Genomic DNA, 24,285 nt, shown 5'->3' with positions numbered 1-24,285 from the left:
AAATTTTAGGGAGCAGACTAGCAGGCAGAACCCATTACTTACATCATAGGAGCCTACGCAACACCAAACACTGTTGCTGTATGTAGGTTTTTTATATATATATAGAAATCTACATAGGTTTTTTCTTTAATTTTTTTGGGGGGCCCAAGAGAGTGAGGCCCTAAGCTATAGTTTGTTTATCTTATACATAAATCCGGCACTGGGTGCATCTCCGCACAATGCAATTTCCTCTATGGAGGGGTTAAGCGCCGCCTATTTAGACTTCTGATTTCCCATGCAGTTTTTCACAATCAAAAGAAGCCGCTGTGTCACTGTTGTTGGTGAGCATGGGGTGCCTGGGGACCTTCTATGACCCCCTTCTACGAAGGGGTCATGGTGGTGGGGACAACAACAGGACAGCAGCCCACGCCGCCGTACTGGCAGCCGCCATCTTAAGCCTTTCCGCCTCCTGCATCTTTTCCGCTCCGTTCAAGGCTTTTGGCGCCAAAACCTTCTCCAACGGCGCTTAGTCATTTAATTAAAGAAAAAAAGCAGACGAAGGGGCGTGGTCTCATTTCTCCTTCCTCCAATCGGCTTCGACGCCTACCGGCGTCGCTTCCTCGCGATCGGAGAAGGCGGGGTTAAGCTGCTTGCGCCTGAAACCAATCACAAAGCTCTTAGGCCCTTTGGCCCAATGGGAGCGAGCGGTGCGAGACAATAGGCGGGTTACTTTTTCTTTTTGCCGCGAAAACGTCTGGCGTTCTCTTCGCGCCGAAGGGGCGGAAGTTTGTTTTTTTCCGGGAATCGAGTTTGTTGCTGGAGAAGCAGGTGGGTGTCTTCGGGGTTTGCCAGCCCGGCAGGGCGGGGAGGGGGAATCGGCTCTCGACTGCTGGTTTGGGTGGGGGGCAAGTAAGTAGCTTTTACCACTGGGATGTCGGGTGCAAAGCCGGGGAAGTGGCCCCTCGCTCCCTAACCGTATTGTCTCCATATCGGGGACCTCTTGTCGTGTTGATGGCCTGGCAATGTCAGAATCTGACTTTTTGAAAGAACACGCAAAAAAGTAAAAGTGCAACTGACTGTAGCACCTTAGCTTTGTACATGCTCAGATGCACTTTTTATCTTTTTGGGCACTCTGCTGTGGTTTGGATTAGGTCAGGGGTCAGCAAACTTTTTCAGCAGGGGGCCGGTCCACTGTCCCTCAGATCTTGTGGGGGGCCGGACTATATATTGGAAAAAAAATATGAACGAATTCCTTTGCCCCACAAATAACCCAGAGATGCATTTTAAGTAAAAGGGCACATTCTACTCATGTAAAAACAGCTGATTCTCGGACTCTCCGATTTAGAAGGCGATTGGGCCGAATCCGGCCCCTGGGCCTTAGTTTGCCTACCCATGGATTAGGTATTAGATGCCAACCCGTGCCTAGTCTCTTTTCTCTCTTGTTCCTTTACAGATCCTTCCTTTTCTGTACAGGGAATCATGTCTGGTTTTGATGACCCTGGCATCTTCTACAGTGACAGCTTCGGTGGGGACCCAGTAGCTGATGAGGGGCACGTCCGAAAGTCCCAGCTGCAGAAACGTTTCAAAGAGTTTTTAAGACAGTATCGGGTTGGAACAGACCGGACTGGCTTCACCTTCAAATACAGGTGCCTTCTTCCTTTTTTTGTGCCCATTTAACTTGAAGGCTAAAATGCTGCATAGTATCTACTTATCTAGGAGTAACCCCCCCCCCTTTGAACTTAGTAGGACTTAACTCCTGAGTAGATAAGTGTAGCATTGTGCTTTTAATGTATTGTGCTTTGAATATATTACTGGTTTGGATTAGTATGGCTCTGTTTACTGTATTTATAGGCTGTCCTGTGGCAAAGTTCTCAGGGTCTTATGGCACCTTAATGACTTAAGAAAAATTAGGGTGGCATGAGCCATCTGACAGATTGTTGCAAGACTCTTGGATTGTTTCCACTGTAAGAGGCTAACATGGCTACTACCCCTTTGCAAGTTTCTCAAGGCAGCTACCAATCGGGGGAAAATAAGATTAAATAAGAAAAACAAAGGAGCATGAACACAGTAGAATATTAGTGTGTGAGCTTGTCACTTTTAGGTCCTGCCAAACTAAACTTGTTTTCTCTCTCCCCCCCCCCCGCCCCCAATCTCAAGAGATGAACTTAAGCGGCATTACAACCTGGGGGAGTACTGGATTGAGGTGGAGATGGAGGACTTGGCAAGCTTTGATGAGGACCTGGCAGACTACCTGTTCAAGCAGCCTGCTGAGCACCTGCAGCTGGTATGTATGGGGCAAGGGTGAGAAGGGCTGGGAGACAGAAATAGTGGGTTGCAGTCAGGTGAACATGGACAGCATTGATTTATTATTAGTTATTACATATTATATCCCACCTTTCCTCCAAGGAGACCAAGGTGGCATGCTTTATTCTCCCCTGCCCTTCTCCATATTATCCTCCCAACAACCCTGTGAGGTTGGTTAGGCTGAGAGTTGGGTACTGGCCTGAGGTCACGCAGTGAGTCACATGGCCAGGTAGGGATTTGAACCTCAGTCTCTCAGGTCCTAGGGACGCGGGTGGCGCTGTGGGTAAAACCTCAGCACCTAGGACTTGCCGATCGCAAGGTCGGCGGTTCGAATCCCTGCGACGGGGTGAGCTCCCGTTGCTCGGTCCCTGCTCCTGCCCACCTAGCAGTTCGAAAGCACGTCCAAGTGCAAGTAGATAAATAGGGACCGCTTTCTAGTGGGAAGGTAAACAGCGTTTCTGTGTGCTGCGCTGGTGCTGGCTCGCCAGAGCAGCTTCGTCACGCTGGCCACGTGACCCGGAAGTGTCTCCGGACAGCGCTGGCCCCCGGCCTCTTAAGCGAGATGGGCATGCAACCCTAGAGTTGGACACGACTGGCCCGTACGGGCAGGGGTACCTTTACCTTTACCTCTCAGGTCCTAGTCTAACCACTACACCTTACTGGCTCTCCCCAAGGAGGACCTGAAACAAAATATTGCTGGCCAGTTATGCCCTACTCCGTTCCATTCCCCCCCCCCTTTTCTTTTTGCTCATTCAACCATCACTTAGCATGCTCAATTCTTCTTTGGTAGTCTTGGGCTTTTTGCCCCTGTCCAATGTACTTCTGATTAGCATGCTGATACCTCCCTCATATTTCTTAGCAGCTTCATTTCTGTAGACACTTACCACCTGAGCTTGCTAACAAAGGGAGTGATAGCCATTGGCTTCTGATGTTCTGAGCAGCAACGTTCTTTTTCTCAGCTAGAGGAAGCAGCAAAGGAGGTGGCTGATGAAATAACACGCCCTCGTCCAACGGGAGAGGAGACTCTTCAAGACATTCAAGTCATGCTGAGGTCGGATGCCAATCCAGCCAATATCCGCAGTCTCAAGGTGAGCTGGGTGGATTCACTATGATAGACTGAGGAGGAGAAGCTACAGTAGAGCATTTAGATGTGGAGAAACCCTTTGGCGGGGGGAGCATGGTCTTGCTTGATGCCTCATAGTGAGTCAGTAAAAGTGGGTGACAAGCAGTAGTTTTTGCAAAGCCAAAACCAATGTGGAGCCCCTCCGCATCCATAAGCCTTGTAAACACAGAAATTGTGGTAGGCAATTTGCTTGACCCAGGAAGTTTGATGGTTCCCTCTCTCTGTGTTGGCAGGGAGACAACAATCCTTAAGTTCACATGGGAAGCTGCCCCTGGAAATTTTCATGCCTATGTCCAAATCTTCCACAATTCTCAGCTTTGAAAATAAAATCTTTTAAAAACCATATTCTCTAGTCGAGTACATTAGGCACATTGTACGTTCATTAAATGTTTTGATTTGCATTTTTGGCTTTATTTCCCCATTTACCTAGCTGCATTTAGAAACGGGAACACTTCGAGTTTTTAAAAACTGATTTTGTTAGGTACAGGGGAAGAGAAATTGGGATTTGTGGATTTATTGCATTTGGCTCTGAACACTTTGGAGTGCAATTTGCAGCTGTTTCCTTTGGAGCTCATTCACAGCTGTGTTTCCCTCCTGCTTGCTTTGCAGTCGGAGCAGATGTCTCATCTGGTGAAGATCCCAGGAATCATCATTGCTGCCACTGCTGTGAGAGCCAAAGCCACCAGGATCACCATCCAGTGTCGCACATGCCGAAACATCATCCCCAACATTGCCTTGCGCCCTGGCCTGGAAGGATACGCTCTTCCTCGGAAATGCAGCACGTAAGGCTGAAAGTCCCTTTCCCAGTGCATCTCTTCTCTTGTTTGTCTGCCCCATCTCATGTGCAAAATCCTCCTGCAGGGCAACCCTGTACACGCCCAGCCAAATTGCATTATTTAGAGCTTGCTCTCAGGGCACTGGAATTTAGTGGACCTTACTTCCAAGAAGCCAGGTACAAGTTTTTGCAGTCTTACAGGGCAATCTAAACTTTGCACTACCAATGCTCAGCAGAGGCACAACCAGGCCACCCACAGCAGATGAAAGGTGGAGGGGACCAGGCAGATCAGCTGTGAGAGCAGCTCAGGATCTAGTGCATTTCAGTCTGGCCCAGCTCCAGAGTGCCCCACTTTGGGGGTTGGCTGGTTGGGATACTTTTAGGCATTGGGCCGAGCCAGGAGATACAAGCAAAGGGTTGCCTTCACTCAATACATGCATGCCCCAGGGGAGGGTTGGATTGCAGCCCCTGTCATTTGTTTTCTGGCAGAGTATTATGTGTGTTTGCTCAGTTGTTAAATCACACTAAGTTAAATGGATCTTGGCTCAGATAGGTAGCCATGTTGGTCTGACGCAGTCGAAATAAATAAAATAATGTCCAGTAGCACCTTAGAGACTAACTAAGTTTGTTCTGGGTGTAAGCTTTCATGTGTACATGAAAGCTTATACCCAGAACAAACTTAATTGGTCTCTAAGGTGCTACTGGACATTTTATTATTATTATTTTAAATGGATCTTGTTCTCAAGAAGGTTTTGCTTAAGGTTTCCTGCCTTCTTCCTAAGATTTTTGATACCTCCTTTGTCAGCATCGCCCTTGAGCCAGTGCCACTAACTGGACTCATCCACTTCAGCCCCGACTGGGATAGGCGAGCTGGGTAGCACTTCCAGAGATCACCTTCTGCACAGGAACAGGTCAAAGTGCTGTGGACTCACAGCTTAGAGTTGTGAGCACCGGATTCACTCCCATAAGAAGACAGTCGTCGCACAGCAGAGTACAGCAGAGTCTAGCAGAGTATATAAACAACTCAGAGAGCAGCTCTGTAGAATATCTTCTTTATTCTTTATTCTATAACTACAACTATAATACAACTATATACAGAGCTAAATAGGTCTAAGCATAAATGAATGCTGAACCGCACTGAGTGTCTGCAGCTGCTCTTAGCAGCAACCTTATCTAAACACACAATCTCTCTCTAACACTCAGTCTCTCTCTCTCCGACACACTGACTGACTCTTTGATGTGGTGCTGGAGCAGAATAAGTAGAGAGCAGAACACGCCTCCTCCTCTCTGGAGAATCAGCAGAGAATCAAGAGATTCTTGGATATGGGAGGGGTGAAATCTCCTCATCCTTCATGGGAAATGCAATTGTCCCGTGTTCTCAGAAAGGACCTAAGAATTAAGCAGAACCAGCACGGCGATCAGCAGCTTTTAATCAAGAGCAATTGGCTCACTTGGGGGCTGTGGGCGACTTTGGGGCAGAAGTCCAGGGCCTCCAGATGAAGAAGGACTGGCTTACCTTACATTTTGAAGCTGATGGAAAGATGCACAGCACCCACCCACATCAGTTGGTAATATCAGGTGCTGAGCTCAGAGCCTAAAACTAACCTAATTGTACCGCCACAGAAGAGCAAGTAGTGCATTGGGTCAATCAAATCCTTTTTACTCAGGTGTGGGGAACCTTTGGCCCTCCAGAGGCTGCTGAAATGCAATTCCTATAGACCCTCAACAAGCACGATTGATGGCCAGAGGTGATGGGGGTTCTGGTTCAGCAACATCTGCAAAGGTTCTCGATGCCTGCTTTAGCTGACTAAACTAAAGTCTATGTTTACTTTTACTTTTCCCCCAGCAGTGCACAGGTAAAACAACCCTATATCTTTAGTATGTCCTCTGAAGGCTTTCCCTTAACACTTTTGTGAGTGGGGGTCAGGTGAATATATGGTCCCCACATGAAGCTGACGTCTGTGGATTCAGCAACCTTCCTTGGGCACAGTAGGTAATCTTGGGGCAAGTTTGGTGTCTCTTGGTTCCATTTCCTTAATTTGCAAAACAGGGATTTTCATGACTTGCCAGACTAGGTGTCTTGGAAGACTTAGACAAAGATGATAAAAGCACACCACTCCTCCTAATGGAATCAGCAAAGGAAGAATGGATACAAAAACTTATGGAATATGCAGAAATGGCGAAACTCACTGGAAGAATAAGAAATCAAGATAATTATTGAATATTTACAGATGAATTTCAAACAGATAAAAACATTGGCAGGATCATTGTAATAACCTGCAGTTTATATTTAAAGTAGATAATCAAATGAGCAAATTAAATGAATTTGGATATGCAGAAGATGTTAAAAAAATTAAGGAACCACAGAAAGAAGGGAAAGGAAGTCAAACTTTGAAATGTTAAAATGATTGTAGAATTAATAAAATGTATAAATTTGAAAAGTATAAATAAAAACTCTAATGTACAACCTGCTCCCATCTTCCCTGCACCCATTTCCCCCCTCTCTCTTCCCTCCTCCCCTTTTCAGGGAACAGACAGGCCTAACGAAGTGCCCTTTGGACCCATACTTCATTGTTCCAGACAAGTGCAAATGTGTGGATTACCAGACCCTGAAGCTGCAGGAGTCACCAGATGCTGTCCCCCATGGGGAGATGCCCAGGCACATGCAGCTCTACTGCGACAGGTGACGACTTCCATCAGCTGATTTAGACAGGGAACTTCGTTGTTAGGAAGAGGGGTTTATTTCTCAGTGGTAGAACAAACACTTTGAAATCAAGAGTTCTCAGGTTAAACCCCCTAGGCACCTCCAGGTAAAAAGTTCAGATAGCAGGTGATGGGGAAAGAGCCCTATCTGAAAGCCTGGAGAGCTGGTGGCAATCAGTGTAGACCAGGGATGGCTAAGCTCTGACCATCCAGATGTTGGACTACAACTCCCATCAACCCCGACTGGTTCCCATGCTGGCTGATGAGAGTTTGTATCGAGCCAGTCATTTTTATGATAATTCTGCATTGTTTTATGGTATATGATGCTTTTTTTGTTGTAAATTTTGCTATGTATTACCCCGGTATATATATGAGGAATGGTCTAGAAATACTTCTAGAAATTTTAAATAAACAGTATCTAGTGGGGTCGCAGGTTCCTAATCCCTGGTGTAGGCAGTAATCTAGGTCAGGCATAGGCAAACTCCGACCCTCCAGATGTTTGGGACTACAGTTCCCATCATCTCTAGCTAACAGGACCAGTGGTCAGGAATGATGGGAATTGTAGTCCCAAACATCTGAAAGGCCGGAGTTCGCCTGTGGCTGATCTAGGTGGACCAAATGATCTGATGCTGATGTAAGACAGCTGCCTATGCTGAACCTGTCATAAGAATGGCTACATTGAACATTTGAGTCGGTTGCAGTGTCCTCTGGCTCTACAAAATTGGATACCTTCTGTGTGACACCTTTTGTGTACTTTTGGGGTATGGGTTGTTAGATAATGTTGATTCCTGAAGACATGTAGGTGGGCCACAGGAATGGCCCTGTTGATACTTATTTAAAACTGCAATCCTATGCACACATATCTGGGAGTAAGTTTCAGTGAACTAGCTGGGTCTTACTTCTGAGTAGGCATGAAATAAGACTGCACTATAAAGCTATTTAGCAAATTTGGAAGGACCCCAAAGACTTATTTTCTAGTCCAATTCCCAGCTGGTAACACTAGGTCAACCACCCACCAGCTGAATGGTGCAGGAACACAGCGATTGCCATCTTGCTTGCATGTGTTGAAAAGAGTTAGAGCATTCTTGGCTTGTTGTTAACCACTGTGAGCATTCTAAAGATAAAGATGTACAATGGAAAAGCAACATAAAAATACCTGATAGTAAATAAAATGACAAAATTTTGTCTCCTGGGCCAACTCTGCAATATTGGAGGCATTTGTACTTGGTAAGCTTTTTGTCATTCAAGAGGAAACAAAGAGCAATCTTATAGTTCCACTTTTCTTTCCCTTCTTGCTTATGCTAATTGTTTTTCTAGGTATTTATGTGACAAGGTTGTCCCTGGGAACAGAGTGACCATCATGGGCATCTACTCCATCAAGAAGTCTGGCCTCACAAAGAACAAGGGCCGGGACAATGTTGGTGTGGGCATACGAAGCTCTTACATCCGTGTGGTGGGAATCCAAGTGGACACTGAAGGCTCGGGTAAAGCTGCTTTTGGAAAACTCTGCTCCTTTGTTTCTGGTTCTAAATATTGTCCTTCCTCTTTTGTATTCTTGTGAACTTGAACCACCTGCTCAGGAATGCTTTGATTTGAAGAGCAGTCGTTTGGTGTTGTGGCTGAGAGGCAACATAACCTCACGTTAACCCCAGGCAATTCCTGTCTCACCACTCAAACTTTGGCCCACTGTGCTAATTTCTTAATATGGCACATAGAGGTGCTATCAGTTTGATTTGTAAATTCACTATCTGTGGTTATTGAATGCAAATAACTTGATAGAATAAACAGGAGCAGACATGTATATGCCTAATCGAACACATCCATCTGTGGAACTGACACTTTTAAAAGTGCCACAACATCATTCTGTACTTGTAAGGAATCTGCCTTTTAGTGTGGCAACTTGCACTTCTGGAACTCCCTGCCGATTGAGATTAAGTAGGTATCTTTGCAGTTCTCTTTCTGGGTCCTGCTAAAAAATTTTTTTGACTAGGCAAGCCTAATCAAACGTGAAGTTACCATGTATTTTAATCTACTTTTTGCTTGCAATGTATACGTTTAACTGTGGATTGTATTTATATTTTGATTAAAAAAAACCAAACCACTTCATTTTAGTCTTTGACTTCCATTGACGTTTTTAATGTGTATTTTAGATACTTTGTGAACCACTTAGAGGTTTTATTTACAACTAAGTCATAGAAAAATGTTGTTAAATAAATAAACCTCCACCTATATTCTTCTGGGGATGTGTCCTCTCTGTTGTAAAATAGGGATGAAGTTCTTCTAAGTGTACAGAAAGAAATGGGTAATGTTTGGGATGGGGAAAATATAAAAAATGGGGGCTACTGTGACATTGCAGTGAATGCTTGAAATAATTAAAATTGAGTGTCCTGAGTGTTTCTGTATTCTCTCCTCTAGGACGTAGTGTCAGTAGTTCTGTGACTCCTCAGGAAGAAGAGGACTTTCGACGACTCGCTTCCATGCCCAATATTTACGAGACGATTGCCAAGAGTATTGCTCCCTCCATCTATGGAAGCAGTGATATCAAGAAGGCTATTGCCTGCATGCTCTTTGGAGGCTCTCGGAAGAGGTATTGGCAATTGGCATGAAGGAAGAACAAAACGGGGGAATGCAGTTAGAAGAAAGTGTCCTTTCGTGTCCCCCTCCTTCCATGTTGAAGGAGAGCAGCCCATTTAACAGTTTCATTTGTGTCCAGCGTGTGTCATGACTATTCCTGTCGAGTAGAGTCGAGACATACCAGAAGTATATTAAAATGAAATAAAGGTCATGCTGGCCACATGCCTTCTTCACTGAGGATGTCTCTAGTTGACCTGGGCAGCTCCTGGCTCGCTTCTCAAAACTTCCACTCACTAACTTGGGACATAATGCATTAACAAGCCAATCAAATGATAGCACGAGCATCTGTGGTTAATTTAATGCCAATAACTTGGTAAGGTGGAATGGAAGAAAGTGCCAGTGGCCTTGAAGCTCTTGGCAGCTACTTTTCGACAGGCTGGTTTGAAATACATCAACTCTGTTCACTCAGGTGGTGAGTGCTGACAGGTGGAGCCAAAATGGGGCTACTAAGAAATGAGCTCACCTTCTCTCCTCCTCTCTCTGGCTTTACTCTACAGGCTTCCAGATGGGTTGACCCGCAGAGGAGATATTAATCTGCTCATGTTGGGAGACCCAGGCACAGCCAAGTCCCAGCTGCTGAAGTTTGTAGAAAGATGTTCACCCATTGGGGTAAGTGTCCTGCATATTGCCTCTTCGGGATTAAAAATAGAAAAATCTGTACTGCTTTATTGCACCAAAAAGAAATAGCCATACAATGCATCAGAACTACCCAACTGAATTCACAAGAATATAACCTATGGATATATCAAAAATGCATTCAAACTGATCTTTGATGGGCGTGGGTTACTGCTGTCAGTAATCTCTGCTCTACGGACCTCGTTTGGATTGTTGCAAATACACTCTTTGCAGGCTGCCCTCGAAAACAGAAGCTATAGCAAGTGCAGAATATGGCTGCCAGGTTTATTAACTGGGGAAGTTATATGGGATGATGAACCACCTATCTTAATAGTTGTACACCAGCTGTCTGTATGCTACTGGGCTTGATTATAAAGCCTTGTACAGCCCAGAGCCCAAATATCTGCAGATGAACCTTCCTGACCCCATAATGGACGATTCAAAAATTTCATTGGGGGTGGGGTCTTTCCTTGTAGTTCTTGCCAGGATTTGGAGTGGGGTGTACACAGAAGGCCTATCTCCATGATAAGGCCTTGACTCAGGATGATCTCCCCCTTTGAGATGTATCTGTTTCCCACATTATTGGGTTACACCAGGTTTTCCATAAACTGACTGGGCTGCAGAGTGTATACATCTGACATGACATGCATTTCTCTCTCTCTCTCTCTCTCTCTCTCTCTCTCCCTCTCTCTCCCTCTCTCTCCCTCTTTCAGGTGTACACCTCTGGGAAAGGCAGCAGTGCAGCTGGCCTGACAGCTTCTGTGATCAGAGACCCATCTTCACGGAGTTTCTTCATGGAAGGAGGAGCCATGGTGCTGGCTGATGGGGGAGTGGTTTGCATTGATGAGTTTGACAAGGTACGAATGGGGTGCGCCAGCAAAATTTTGCATTACAATATGTTCAATGGTTGAAGCAGGTCTCCTAGTACACCTACTTTCTCCAACGTAGAGCCTTCCAAATGCTGTGGATCACATCTCCCATCATCTCTGGCCATTGAACGTGTTGGCTGGGGCTGATAGGAATTTTAGCCCAAAGCAACCGGCATCCGGCAACCGGTTAGCTTTGGGGATGCCACAAAAAGATGAGGTCAGGACAGTGTACTGATATATATTAAGTAATGCATAATATAAGCAGATGCTACGAGGCCAACTGGCCCTAAAAAAAAACACCCATTAGGACTGTGGGCAAATGGTGACAATCCTGAGGTAAAAGTTTTTCAAAATGTTGATCACATGCTGTCTAGATTCATTTGTTACATGAAGGGTTTACATTCTGAAGTTTAAAAGTTGGTAGTTTGCCTCCAGCCACTAGTTAATGGATAAATAAAAATATTGTAGTGCAGCCCTCAGGGAGGGGGAGATGGGGTAGCAGCTTGCATCAGTTACCCATGCCTGAAAAAGCAGGAAATAGTGTAGATCAGGCATGGCCAAACTCGACATTTAGCTGTTTTGGGACTACAATTCCATCATCCCTAGCTAACAGGACCAGTGGTCAGGGATGATGGGAATTGTAGTCCCAAAACAGCTGGAGGGCCAAGTTTGACTATGCCTGGTGTAGGCTGTTTGATGCTCTCTTCCATTCCTGAGAGAAACCTGACTCTATAATTCTTCTGGATTCTGTTTCTCCTCTCTCCTCCCCCCTCCCCGCCCCCCTTTTTTTTGTTTCTATAGATGCGTGAGGATGACAGAGTGGCTATCCATGAAGCGATGGAGCAGCAAACCATCTCCATCGCCAAGGTGAGCTCTGTTGCCGTGGCAGCACCAAACTTTTAGGCATGGTGTCCCACCTGCTTGCTTTAAGTATCTTCAGCCTGTGAGTCTTGCGCTTAAACTTGGATCTCTTATTGGGCTTTTAAATGGTAAGGGCCCAATTAAGTGGGGTTGATTTCTTCCCACTGGCATGCAAAAGGAAAAAGAGCTGATGAGTTTCCAAAGTGGCTTCGAGCATTAACCTTCACCCTATGGGCCTGGTCTGCGTACAGCACTTGCATGTGGGTTTACGTGCCCATTGATTTTGCATTATTTACTGTCATGCTTCAGATTCTAGCTGATGTGACTTTTTTCCTTTTCACCTTGGTGCGCTCACACAGGCCGGTATCACGACCACCCTCAACTCGCGCTGCTCCGTGTTGGCAGCTGCCAACTCCGTCTTCGGTCGCTGGGATGAAACTAAAGGCGAGGAGAACATAGACTTCATGCCCACCATCCTTTCCCGATTTGACATGATCTTCATTGTCAAGGATGAGCACAATGAGGAAAGAGATATGGTAGGTGGGCTGGGTAGCTCTGTGTACAGGGAAGGCACTGTAGGGCTGCCTGCCGGGGAGACCAACTACCTTGTGATAGCAGAAGAGGGACTGTATCTTCAGACATGACCCTGCTTTTCATGCATTTGCCATGGAAGAGCACTTCTGGAGGATGGAATAGGCCCTTGGCCCCAACAGTGTATGTTTTCTGATCAGCTTGTCCTCCTAGGTAGCATTAACATCCTTGATAGGATTTAGCATTTCCCCAGGCTGGAGGATTGGAAAAAATTTAAGGACTATTTACAAAAACAGTACAAACTGTATGAATGTTAAGAAATTGCACGATTGAAAAGAACATGGTACCAGCAACTTAGCTGATATTTGAGACTAAGTAATGTTTAAGAAAAAGATGGAATTTTGAAGTAAAATTATGTTTGAATTATATTGATAAGTATTGGACAAAAATTATTTGAAGTTTGAGACATAATACTTGAGAAGCACAAATTAAGAGCTGAAACAAGGTAATAAATTGCTGTTTATAACTTTAATATTGAGAACGCAGGGAAGGGAGATGTGAGGAAGTCCAGTTAGATATGTAAAAATGTGTTATGAATTGTCATGATGTTTTTTATTATAGATTTATGTTTTTGTTTTTGTATGTTTTTGTTTGTTTGTTATTTGTCTGGTGAAGGGATGGTATATGTTTGGTGACTTTTTCTGTTGGAAATTTGTAATAAAAAATATTTTTTAAAAAATATAGCATTTCCCCAGGCTGGGAAGCTGAAATCCAAAGGCCAATCTGAACAAATCTTGTGCTCCAAGTCCCATATCTGCCCCATAATGCTTTGCTGCTCCATGAGGCCACACAACCTCTCAGCCTCTGGCATGGGAATATTGTGCAGTCTGCCTGCACAAGATGATTTTATGTGCAAGTCTGCAGAGCACGCTGTAAACTGAGATTGCTTCCTAAAGGATAGGTTACAACTGAGGACTAAGGCAGGGCAGAGCCACTGTTAGAGCCTAGCCTGCACTTGTTTAAATGAATTCTTTGCCGGCCATATGTTTCCTGCATGATTAAAAGACTCCTGTTTGGTCTGCTTCGTGCTTCCAACTCCTCCTGCTCTGCGCTGTATCCACAGATACTGGCCAAGCACGTGATGTCTCTGCATGTGAGTGCTCTGACCCAGACCCAAGCTGTGGAGGGGGAGATTGAGCTGAACAAACTGAAGAAGCTGATCGCCTACTGCCGAGCGTGAGTCAATTGAGGAATTGTAGCACCGTCGCCTGCGAAGGATGGCAGGCACTTCTAAACAAGCTGTATGGTGGGCTGAGACATAGCTAGTGCCCCTTTCTTGCTCTCCATGCCCCCTTTAACTGAAAGCAGCCTGAATAGTTGTGAATGTCACAATGCTAAAAAGCCTTGTCCACCTTAGCTTTTAAAAGCTCAGAGTGAATTCTTTTGTTGCCCTAAAGCAAATGGAGGGGTACCATTGAACAAATACTGATACCACCACTGTCCCCCATTCATATATACACACACACACACACATTTTATTGGTTTTTTATATATCATTTTCAACAATCATTTAACATATAATAATATTTTAGACTTCCGTCAACCACCTCTGATGATTTTCCGTTCTTTATCGCTTATTGTTTATTTCTTAATTTCGCTATTACTCTTAATTATCATTAACTAATAATTCTCTTCACAGTCTTTCTTGCAATATTTCAAATAGTCCTCCTTACAGAACTTCTTGCAGTCCTACTAGCGTAATCTGTTCATTACAATTGCTTTTCAAATAGTTCATATATTTACCACTGTCCCCCATTCCTAACCCTTCCAACACTTTCACTGTCATTCCTCATCACACTGCATTCTACTGTCAAGGGCCATATCCCACAAACCACAAGGCCAAGTCTTCCGGAACTATGTGAAGGCATATTGCTCCAGTATAACCTTTATAACTTGCCATTAAACTTCAGTTTCTGCAATTTGAGCTTCTGCTTAGCTGTTTTGGGTAGTGTTTCTGAGTTTAATGACAGTGCTGAGTCGTTGGGGATGCTGTAGGGAAAGCTGGATTAAATCTCCAAAAACCTGCTCTCAAAAGTATAAAGCTGTTTCTAGCTCGGGGTTTGAATAGGATGGAGACTCTTCCAGATGGGTGAGACAGGGGAAGATCTGTGGCGGAGCCAGTTGGTAGGGAAGCCTCTGGTAGAATTGTGCGAGTTCGGTGCTCCCTCTGATTTATTAAGCCCTGTAATGTCCTTTGCAGGAAGTGCGGCCCTCGTCTTTCTGCAGAGGCCGCGGAGAAGCTGAAGAACCGCTACATCCTCATGCGCAGCGGAGCCCGCCAGCACGAGAGGGAAAGCGACCGTCGATCCAGCATTCCCATTACGGTCAGGTGAGGTGGCAGCAGGTGTCTGTGAGGGATGGGGAGGAATGTAAAGGACGGTGCCTAGGAGGATGGCCTAGGAGGCCTCTTGTTCTTGGCAGGCTCCCTTGTGTGAGGCCAAGACAGGTGCACTGTTGAGACAAGATGGTCAGATCAGATGCTGGGTGAAGGTTCTCTTCAGGAATCTTGCCTGACTGGTTGGGCTTGGCCTGGGCCATGAAATGGGACTGTGTGCTGATGAGAAGGGATACTTGGCTATTTGAGGCTTTGTTCTCTGCCTGGCCTAGTTTTTCCTGCACTTCTCCAGACCTCAAGTGTAGAAAGTGTTTCATGACTGAATGTTTTTGGCACAGGTATGGGAAACCTGTAGCCTTCCCATACGTTGCTGCGTTAACTGCTCCCATAATCTCTTGACGCAGTTGCAATGCAGATCCTCTACAATTAAATAAATAAATAAATCCCTGCACATAGAAATCTGTATCTCAATGGAAAGCATAGGTTTGGGTGCCTTCTTCCTTGTCATATACCTGCTTTATTTTCCTACTTCGTATAGATGTGCATTCTGTGTTGAAGTGCAACATGTCTAGGCCTATGGGCAATTTTTACCTGCAATTTCTAGCAAGTGTTTCTTCTATTCCCAGCAATTTGATTGAGGTTTTGCCTCCGTATGTTTCCAGTTCCCTTGCTGCGATAACCTTCATTTCTTTCCCCTTCGAGATATATACAGTGGTGCCTCGGAAGTCGAATGGAATCCATTCCGGAAGTCTGTTTGACTTCAAAAATGTTTGGAAGCCGCAGAAGTCACATTGGACGTTCAGGTTCCAAAGAACATTCGCAAACCGGAACCACTCACTTTTGGGTTTGCGGCATTCGGGAGCCAAAACGTTCAATTCGCAAGGTGTTCGGGATCCAAGGCACGACTGTATATGATGTTTCATTTCTGCCATGCAGGCAGCTGGAGGCCATTGTGCGGATTGCAGAGTCCCTCAGCAAGATGAAGCTCCAGCCTTTTGCCACGGATGCAGACGTCGATGAAGCCCTGCGGCTCTTCCAGGTGTCTACGCTCGATGCTGCCATGTCGGGCAGCCTCTCAGGTGAGACAACAAAACGGCTGCACACTTGCACAACACCCGTGTCCTCTGGAAGTATTTGGGTATACATAGTCTTGTTGGAAAGATACAAAATGTGCTCTTTCCAGTGGAAAAGGCAGTCGATACCCTGTGCCACTGATTTACAAGGTGTGTTTAGGCTAGGCCACTTTCCCTTTTGGACAGCGTTCCAGAGGCCACAGGCAAGGGACATTCCCAGCCTTATTTGGAGACGCTGAGGATTGCACCTGGTATATTTTGCATGTAGATGCACTATACCCCTAACCCACCCACCCCATTGTACTGTGTTAACTAGGTGGTGCAGTGGTGCCCACATATTTTTGCATTTAAGCTTCTGTAAAGAGAACTGCAGGGATGCAGGGGGCGCTGTGGTCTAAACCACAGAACCTAGGACTTGCCAATCAGAAGGTTCGGCGGTTCGAATCCCCGCGATGGGGTGAGCTCCTGTTGCTCGGTCCCAGCTCCTGCCCATCTAGCAGATCGAAAGCACATCAAGTGCAAGTAGATAAATAGGTACTGCTCTGGCGGGAAGGTAAACAATGTTTCCGTGCACTGCTCTGATTTGCCAGAAGCCGCTTAGTCATGCTGGCTTCATGACCCAGAAGCTGTCTCAGACAAATGCCGGCTCCCTTGGCCTGTAGAGCGAGATGAACGCGCAACCCCAGAGTCATCCATGACTGGACCTAATGGTCAGGGGTACCTTTACCCTTAAAAAGAACTGCGTTTAAATATCTTCTCTAGGCGTGGAGGGTTTCACTACGCAGGAGGACCAGGAGATGCTGTCACGCATTGAAAAGCAGCTCAAGCGTCGCTTTGCCATTGGCTCCCAAGTCTCCGAACACAGCATCATCCAGGATTTCGTGAAGCAAGTGAGTTCAGTGGGTCAGGCAATTCATGGCATGCTTGGGAGAGGCTGGCAGAATTTGCGACCTATGAAGCCACACACGAGCTGCCAAACACTGATAATCCATCTCTGTTTGTGGTCCTTCAAAGGCAGTAACAAAATTTTTAAGAGGCTTACACAAGCCAAGGGTTGCAGTATCATGAGATGCTATCCACCCCTGGTGTACAGAAATTTGGCTTTGTTCGGGTTACAAGTTGCGCAGGCCTGAGCTAGAGCCCTTGTGGACTACTACTTCCATTGAAGAGAAACTTTTGTACTGCTCTTAATGGTTTTACAGTGCTATACAACTGCCCTGGTATTTTATGAGAGAATATTTATAATCTATAAATAGAAATAAGTACACACACCTGATCTCCTTACCCACATTTGTTGAAGAGCAACAGACTGGGGGATATTTATTTTAAAAACAAACCCTTCTAGCTGCTTTCACAATTTCTTCATGATGCTGAAAGATCTGAAGTACCTGTTTTCTGAAACAATAACACTTTACACTCAAGGATTTTCTCCCTGAGCTACCCACCTGCTTGAGGTTTACTATAACCAAGCCTAGAATTGACTCCTTTTTTTTCGTTAACACAAGACATTTAACACACTTAACATAGTTGAGGGCTCTTCACTCGCTCCTGCTATGCTTGTGCCCTGCTTGTGAGATTCGCAGAGGAATCTGATCGGCCGCTAAGAGAACAAGACGTTAAATTAGCCTGATCCAAAAGCTTTTCTTAAGTTCTCACCTTGCTTCCGACGCTGCAAGTCATCTCTGAAGCAAGTTAAGAGGGGTCTGTTCACTTCATCTCCATGGGAACAAGCCAACATTTCTGCTTTTGGAAGCCAAAGTTCCCACACCCCCTAAACGGATTGTATGATGTCTACTTGCAGGCTCCCAATGCCATGTATCATTGCCCAGTAAGGAAAGGTTCTGGAAAAGCTGCTATGGCACCCATGGGGGCCATAGGGCAGCTTTCTCATGAGCTGTTCACCCACAGCAAGCCCTGGGGTGATGTTGAACAGCTGGCCACAGTCGCCATTTTGATTTGGCTCTGACCATGCCATCTTCAGCAAGCTGTTGGGGATAATGCTCTGAAGGGCAGACGAGGGATGCAATTCTGCTGCTGAAGTGAAGCAGGGGTAGCCCTGTAAGCTGTAAGCTGCCTGCATAGGAGATGAACTAGGAAGCGCATAAAGGGGCTCTGTGCTCTTTTGAAGGAAGGAAGAGGGGGAATAAGGTTTGACTGTCCCCACACGAGGATGTGGCTTCTATGTGCAAGAGCTATCACTGGAGCCCTGCTCCTCGTCATTGAGGATGCAACCCTGCACACCTACCACTGCCACATCCAGCTCTGACCCTTCTCTTCTCTCTCAAGTTACTTGAGCTGGATGGACCACACTGGGAATGACCATAGACCCATAATACATAGCATAGAGTGAAAATGAAAAAAAGCAGTGTTTGACCTTCTCTGCCTCACCCACTCCACTTTCCCCTTCAAACCGAGCACTGTGTTCTAGTTGCATCTCAGAAGCAAAGCTTCTCTGATAGAGCAGACACTCATCTAGACACCCTGAATGATAAATTTACCCAGGAGCTGGCTTCTTAACTCACCCAACATCCCCACCTCCAACCCAGCTCAGCGATTGTTTTTCAGCTTGGGTCCAGTCTACCTGCGAGATCTCCTCATTCCATATATGTCCACCTGACTGCTTTGACTTATGGAACTGTCACAGGTTCCACTCTCACCACATTTGTAAGTACAGTGGTACCTTTGTTCTCAAACTTAATCCATTCCGGGAGTCCGTTCGACTCCCAGAACGGTTCGAAAACCAAGGTGCGGCTTCCGATTGGCTATAGGACCTTCCTGCACTCAAGAGGAAGATGCATCAGATGTTCGGCTTCCGAAGAACATTCGCAAACTGGAACACTTACTCTTGGGTTTGCAGTATTTGGGAGCTGATTTGTTTGGGAGCCAAGCCATTCGAGTACCAAGGTACCACTGTAATTGATATTTTTAGTGTGGCAGCACTTACACTTTGGAACTCCCTGCTTGTTGCCTTCACTGTGTGCTTTTTGGCGCCCACTATAGGCGAGCATAGGGACGCGGGTGGCGCTGTGGTCTAAACCACTGAGCCTAGGGGTTGCCGATCAGAAGGTTGGCAGTTCATGGGACCGAGACGGCTCTGGTCGCCCTAACAGATGACCTTCGTAGACAGCTGGATCGAGGCGGGTCGGGGCTGCTGATTCTTCTAGATCTATCAGCAGCTTTCGACATGGTCGATCACGAACTTTTGGACCACCGCCTTACCGACGTGGGGATCCAGGGCACAGTCCTTCAATGGCTGCGCTCGTTTCTCTCTGGTCGGGGACAGAGGGTGGCGCTTGGGGGGGAATTGTCATCGCGCCACTCCTTGGTGTGTGGAGTACCTCAGGGCGCGATACTCTCCCCGATGCTTTTCAACATCTTTATGCGCCCCCTCGCCCAGCTTGTTCGGAGTTTTGGGCTGGGTTGTCATCAGTATGCCGATGACACCCAACTCTATCTGTTGATGGATGGCCATCCTGACTCGGCCCCAGATACACTGACCAGATGTCTGGAAGCTGTGGCTGGATGGTTACGTGGGAGCCGGTTGAAGCTAAATCCTTCGAAGACAGAGGTCCTGTGGCTGGGACGGGGCGATATGGGATTGGGGGGGCAACTCCCATCTCTTGCGGGGGCGCAATTAGTGCCAGCACCGGCCGTTAAGAGTTTGGGTGTAATCTTCGACACCTCCCTTTCCATGGAGGCGCAGATTGCAGCTATAACAAAGGCGGCATTTTTCCATCTCCGCCAAGCTAAGCAGTTGGCTCCTTACCTCTCTCGCCCTGACCTAGCCACTGTGATCCACGCGACGGTCACCTCCAGACTGGATTATTGTAACTCGCTCTACGTGGGGCTGCCCTTGAGACTGACCCAGAAACTCCAGCGGGTGCAGAATGCTGCAGCGAGACTCCTTACGAGGTCTTCGCTGCGAGATCACATTCACCCGGTGCTATACCAGCTGCACTGGCTCCCGGTGGAGTACAGGATCAGGTTTAAGGTGCTGGTTTTAACCTTTAAAGCCCTATATGGCCTAGGACCCTCGTACCTACGGGACCGCCTCTCCTGGTATGCCCCACAGAGAAACCTACGGTCTTCAAATAAAAACATCTTGAAGGTCCCAGGCCACAGAGAAGTTAGGCTGGCCTCAACTAGAGCCAGGGCTTTTTCGGCTGTGGCTCCGATCTGGTGGAACACTCTGTCACAAGAGACCAGGGCCCTGCGGGACTTGACATCCTTCCGCAGGGCCTGCAAGACAGAGCTGTTCCACCAGGCCTTTGGCCAGGGCACAGCCTGACTCCCTCCCTCGGCAATCTTCGCAGAGCTCTGGCCCAATGGTTGCTAGTGGCGTGAATTAATTAATTTTTATAATGAATGATTTTAGAATGTTGTTTATGTTGTACTTTTGTACTGTTTTATTGTTGTTAGCCGCCCTGAGCCCGGCTTCGGCTGGGGAGGGCGGGATATAAATAAAATTTATTTATTTATTTATATTTATTTATTCGAATCCCCTCGACGGGGTGAGCTCCCGTTGCTCGGTCCCTGCTCCTTCCCACCTAGCAGTTCTAAAGCATGCCAGTGCAAGTAGATAAATAGGTACCACTCTGGTGGGAAGGTAAACTGCATTTCCGTGTGCCGCTCTGGTTCACCAGAAGTGGCTTAGTCATGCTGGCCACATGACCCGGAAGCTGTCCGCAGACAAACGCCGGCTCCCTTGGCCAATAAAGCAAGATGAGCGCCGCAACCCCAGAGTCGGCCACGACTGGACCTAATGGTCAGGGGTACCTTTACCTTTTTATAGGCAAGTGTATGCAGACATGTAGAATATTGACAAGTGGTTTTTAAAAAAATTTAAAAATCCTACAATTGATTTTAAATAGTTCTTTTTAAAATTTATTTATAATTTCATTGTTTCCTCCTTTTCGTAAAACACTTTGAAGGTGGTGAGGTTTTTTTTTAAAAAAAAAACTGAGCGGCAAATGCCTTTTTGTAAATAAAATAAACAGTGGGCCTCACAGACTTTCTTCCTGCTCTCTCGCCTCCTTCCCAGAAATACCCTGAGCATTCCATCTACAAAGTGCTGCAACTCATGATGCGCCGTGGTGAGATCCAGCATCGCATGCAGCGCAAGGTCCTCTATCGCATCAAGTAGAACGCCACTTCCTTCCGTGAGCTTCAGGAGCCGATTGGCTCTCCCCACACTTGGCACAAAAGTTCTGTGAGTCCCCTCAGGCTGTTTGCTTCCTGTCCCTACCAGAAAGGTCCTTCAGAGACTGGCCCATCTATGTCTTGCGGATGGAAACTCTTCGTGGCACAGAGGCTGATAAGAAGAGCTGCTGCTGCTGCTGTTATTTTGTTCCAGCTTTCCCATTAAAGTGTCGCCTTGATGTTTTGCTAGAACATCAAAAGCTTTTTAGCTGCATTAAAACTTAATAAATGAAATATAGTCGTGTCTGTTGTGGGCGTGTGAGTGTTTGGTGGGCTGCCCGGCATACATGCAAGAGGGTCACCTTCCCGGCTTGTTTCTGCTAGATCTTGTTCACACAAGGCCTGGAAGCTTAGTCCAGGAAATCAATACCACGATCTGAAGTGATCCACATTGCATGGTGATCTCAGGTGGGCCTGCATTGAGGTCGCTGAGATGACTCCGGGAGCGAAGCGTTTGCAGAAAATAAAAATCCTTCCCTTGAGTGTTCGTTCCAAGGCATGTTTATGCCACCTGATTCTTGTGCACAGCGGTGACACATCGGTAATGAATTAATTGCCAGTTAGTAACTGAAGTCATTTGTGTGTGTGTCATTCAGTGGTAGAGGCAAGGAAGCAAGCGTTCTGAGGGTTGCAGAGAGGAGATGCTAGGATAAATCTCCCCCCCCCTTTTTTTGCAGAAACAGATATAGCAGGTCCAGATGTTGGCCCTCCAGATGTTGTTGAACCACAACTCCCATCAGCACTGGCAAGAATGGCAGTGGTAGACAGGGGTGGTGGGAGTTACCATTTGGCAACATTTGGGGAGCCAACACCTGACAGAGGTAAACTTTGGGATTTGTTCCCACGGGATATGGGGGTGGCCACCAACTTTGAAAGGGAGTTAGGCCATTTCATGCAGGATAAGTCATGATGGCCATTTGCTACCTTTGCCTAGTGGAGGCAAAATGCCTTTAAATACCAGCTGTCTAAGGGATGCGGGTGGCGCTGTGGATTAAACCACAGAGCCTATGACTTGCCGATCAGAAGGTTGGCGGTTCGAATCCCTGTGACAGGGTGAGCCCCCGTTGCTTTGTCCCTGCTCCTGCCTACCTAGCAGTTCGAAAGCATGTCAAAGTGCAAGTAGATAAATAGGTACCGCTCCGGCGGGAAGGTAAATGGTGTTTCTGTGCACTGCTCTGGTTCACCAGAAGCAGCTTAGTCATGCTGGCCACATGACCCGGAAGCTGTACGCCGGTTCCCTCGGCCAATAAAGCGAGATGAGCGCCGCAACCCCATAGTCGGCCACGACTGGACCTAATGGTCAGGGTCCCTTTACCTTTACCATCTGTCTACAGACACGAGGAGGAAAGGGCCATTGCCCTTGTATTCAGTTTCTGGCTTCTCACATTCCTACACTGCAGGGGGTTGGACTAATGGCCCCTTGGGGTCTCTTCCAGCTCTAAGATTCCATGATCTACATCTCATTGGCTGCTGTGGAAAACAGGATGCTGGACTAAATAGGCCTTTGTGATATTTTTGCAGGGCACTTAAGAGTTACTTCTAGATGACCATTAATGCCAGAGCAGAGGCAGCAGAGAGTTCAGTCTTATTCTTGCAAGTAGGGAAAGGTTTTAACCAGAAAGGAGCCAAGACACTTGGGCCAGGTAGCAAATGCTCGCAGGTGAGTGGGGTGCACACCTGCACAGCTTTCCTGCATGCGCTTATATTCTCTTTTAGGGAAGTGTCCGTTTCTGCACATAGTGCTGCCCCCAAAGTGCAAAGGTTCGCTTGTACTTGCTCTGAGGGAATATGTCCTTATTACATTTTTATTTTGTGCTGTTCGCCCCCCCAGTGTTGCACAAAGGAGCACCTCAATAAGAAATTCACTAAGGCCATCCTAAGAAAATCCTCTGCTACCATTAAAGCCAAATAACAGGACCAATGAAACAGGGATAGTTAGAAGAGCTGTGCTAAGTTATCCCCCAAAGCCTTGGCAATAAAGTGACCTCTTTACCTGCCCAGTATATTAACACAAGTAGGTGGTATATGCACAGGGAACAGCTTTACACAAACCATCTTCCTAGATGGTTAGATTGGGCTGTATACAGGGGTAGGACTACTCAGAGGAGAACCTTTAAAATAAATGGGCATGGCTAACGTAGATTAATCCATTTCAGTGGGTCTGCTCTGAGTTTAACTCAGTTGCCTACAACATACAGTAAATCTTAAGTGCAATGCCTGCTTTTAACTTTTGGGTAGTGTATCGTGGTTTGAACTGGACACGGGTGGCGCTGTGGTCTAAACCACTGAGCCTCTTGGGCTTGCCGATCAGAAGGTCTGTGGTTTGAATCCTGTTGCTCTGTCCAAGCTTTTGCCAACCTAGCAGTTCGAAAGCACAGCAGCGCAGGTAGGTAAGTAGGCGGGAAGGTAAACTGTCACAGTGTTCAGTTGCACCAAAAGCAGTTTAGTCATGCTGGCCACATTCCCTGGAAAGCTGTCTGTGGACAAACACCGGCCCCCTCGGCCTGAAATAGAGATGAGTGCCATAACCCCATAGTTGCCTTTGACTGGATTTAATCATCCAGGGGTCCTTTACCTTTACCTTTTTACCTGTGGTTTGAGGCATTTTAGTAATGGTTATTAATGTTCCGGTGGTAACAACATTGCTGTCGTGATGTGGGGAAGTTTGACCTGTGACTTAGCGATTTGGAGACAATGGCAGGAGGTCCATATTACGAACCTGTCATTTTCTCAAACTGCCTCCGTGCCTTCTAAAAATGACAATAACATGGAATTTTGGCGATTGATAAGTTCACTTGAGTGCTACATAGATAATGGTCAGTAGAGGGCACTAGCGCTTTGAGAACAAAGTGCAGGGACTCAATGAGCCCTTGGTTGAGATGTTAAAAGTTGGTTTACCAAAATTAAAAGGAAGAGACAAAGCGGCTTGTGATGAGAGAGTGACTAAGCCATCTGCTTCTGCTGCCCTCAGCTGGAAGGGCACTACATGAGATCCGCATGCAGATTCATGTCTATTCTTGAACATGTGGACTCATACTTGTAATAGGCAGATCCATTTAAATGTGACAAGTGGGGGTTCTCCATGACAAGCAATTGTTGTTGTTTAGTCGTTTAGTCGTGTCCGACTCTTCGTGACCCCATGGACCAGAGCACGCCAGGCACTTCTGTCCTCCACTGCCTCCCGCAGTTTGATCAAACTCATGCTAGTAGCTTCAAGAACACCA

The 24,285-nt window shown here is 46.5% G+C and overlaps 1 protein-coding gene across 2 annotated transcripts; it reads left to right on the top strand.

Annotated features, from left to right (window-relative positions):
• Positions 1 to 650: 650 nt before the first annotated feature.
• Positions 651 to 21,305, top strand: MCM5 (minichromosome maintenance complex component 5). Of its 2 annotated transcripts, none has more exons than XM_082241181.1 (17): positions 651 to 807; positions 1,433 to 1,625; positions 2,137 to 2,263; positions 3,243 to 3,371; positions 4,016 to 4,188; positions 6,709 to 6,864; positions 8,202 to 8,368; positions 9,300 to 9,471; positions 10,016 to 10,127; positions 10,847 to 10,990; positions 11,804 to 11,869; positions 12,223 to 12,399; positions 13,518 to 13,630; positions 14,655 to 14,783; positions 15,726 to 15,868; positions 16,625 to 16,752; positions 20,904 to 21,305. In XM_082241181.1, exons 2-17 carry the CDS (start codon positions 1,459 to 1,461, stop codon positions 21,003 to 21,005), a joined length of 2,205 nt encoding a protein of 734 aa, XP_082097307.1. In that variant the 5' UTR covers positions 651 to 807; positions 1,433 to 1,458; the 3' UTR covers positions 21,006 to 21,305. The 2 variants fall into 2 exon arrangements, with proteins under 2 accessions (XP_082097307.1, XP_082097308.1); XM_082241182.1 differs by having other exon boundaries at positions 715 to 807; positions 1,453 to 1,625.
• The last annotated feature ends 2,980 nt before the right edge of the window (positions 21,306 to 24,285 follow it).

Source organism: Podarcis vaucheri (assembly GCF_965113315.1).
Source record: "Podarcis vaucheri genome assembly, chromosome: 10".
NCBI classification, from domain to species: domain Eukaryota; kingdom Metazoa; phylum Chordata; class Lepidosauria; order Squamata; family Lacertidae; genus Podarcis; species Podarcis vaucheri.
Note: the sequence above shows the minus strand (reverse complement) of the source record. Positions and strands in the feature narration are given on the sequence as shown.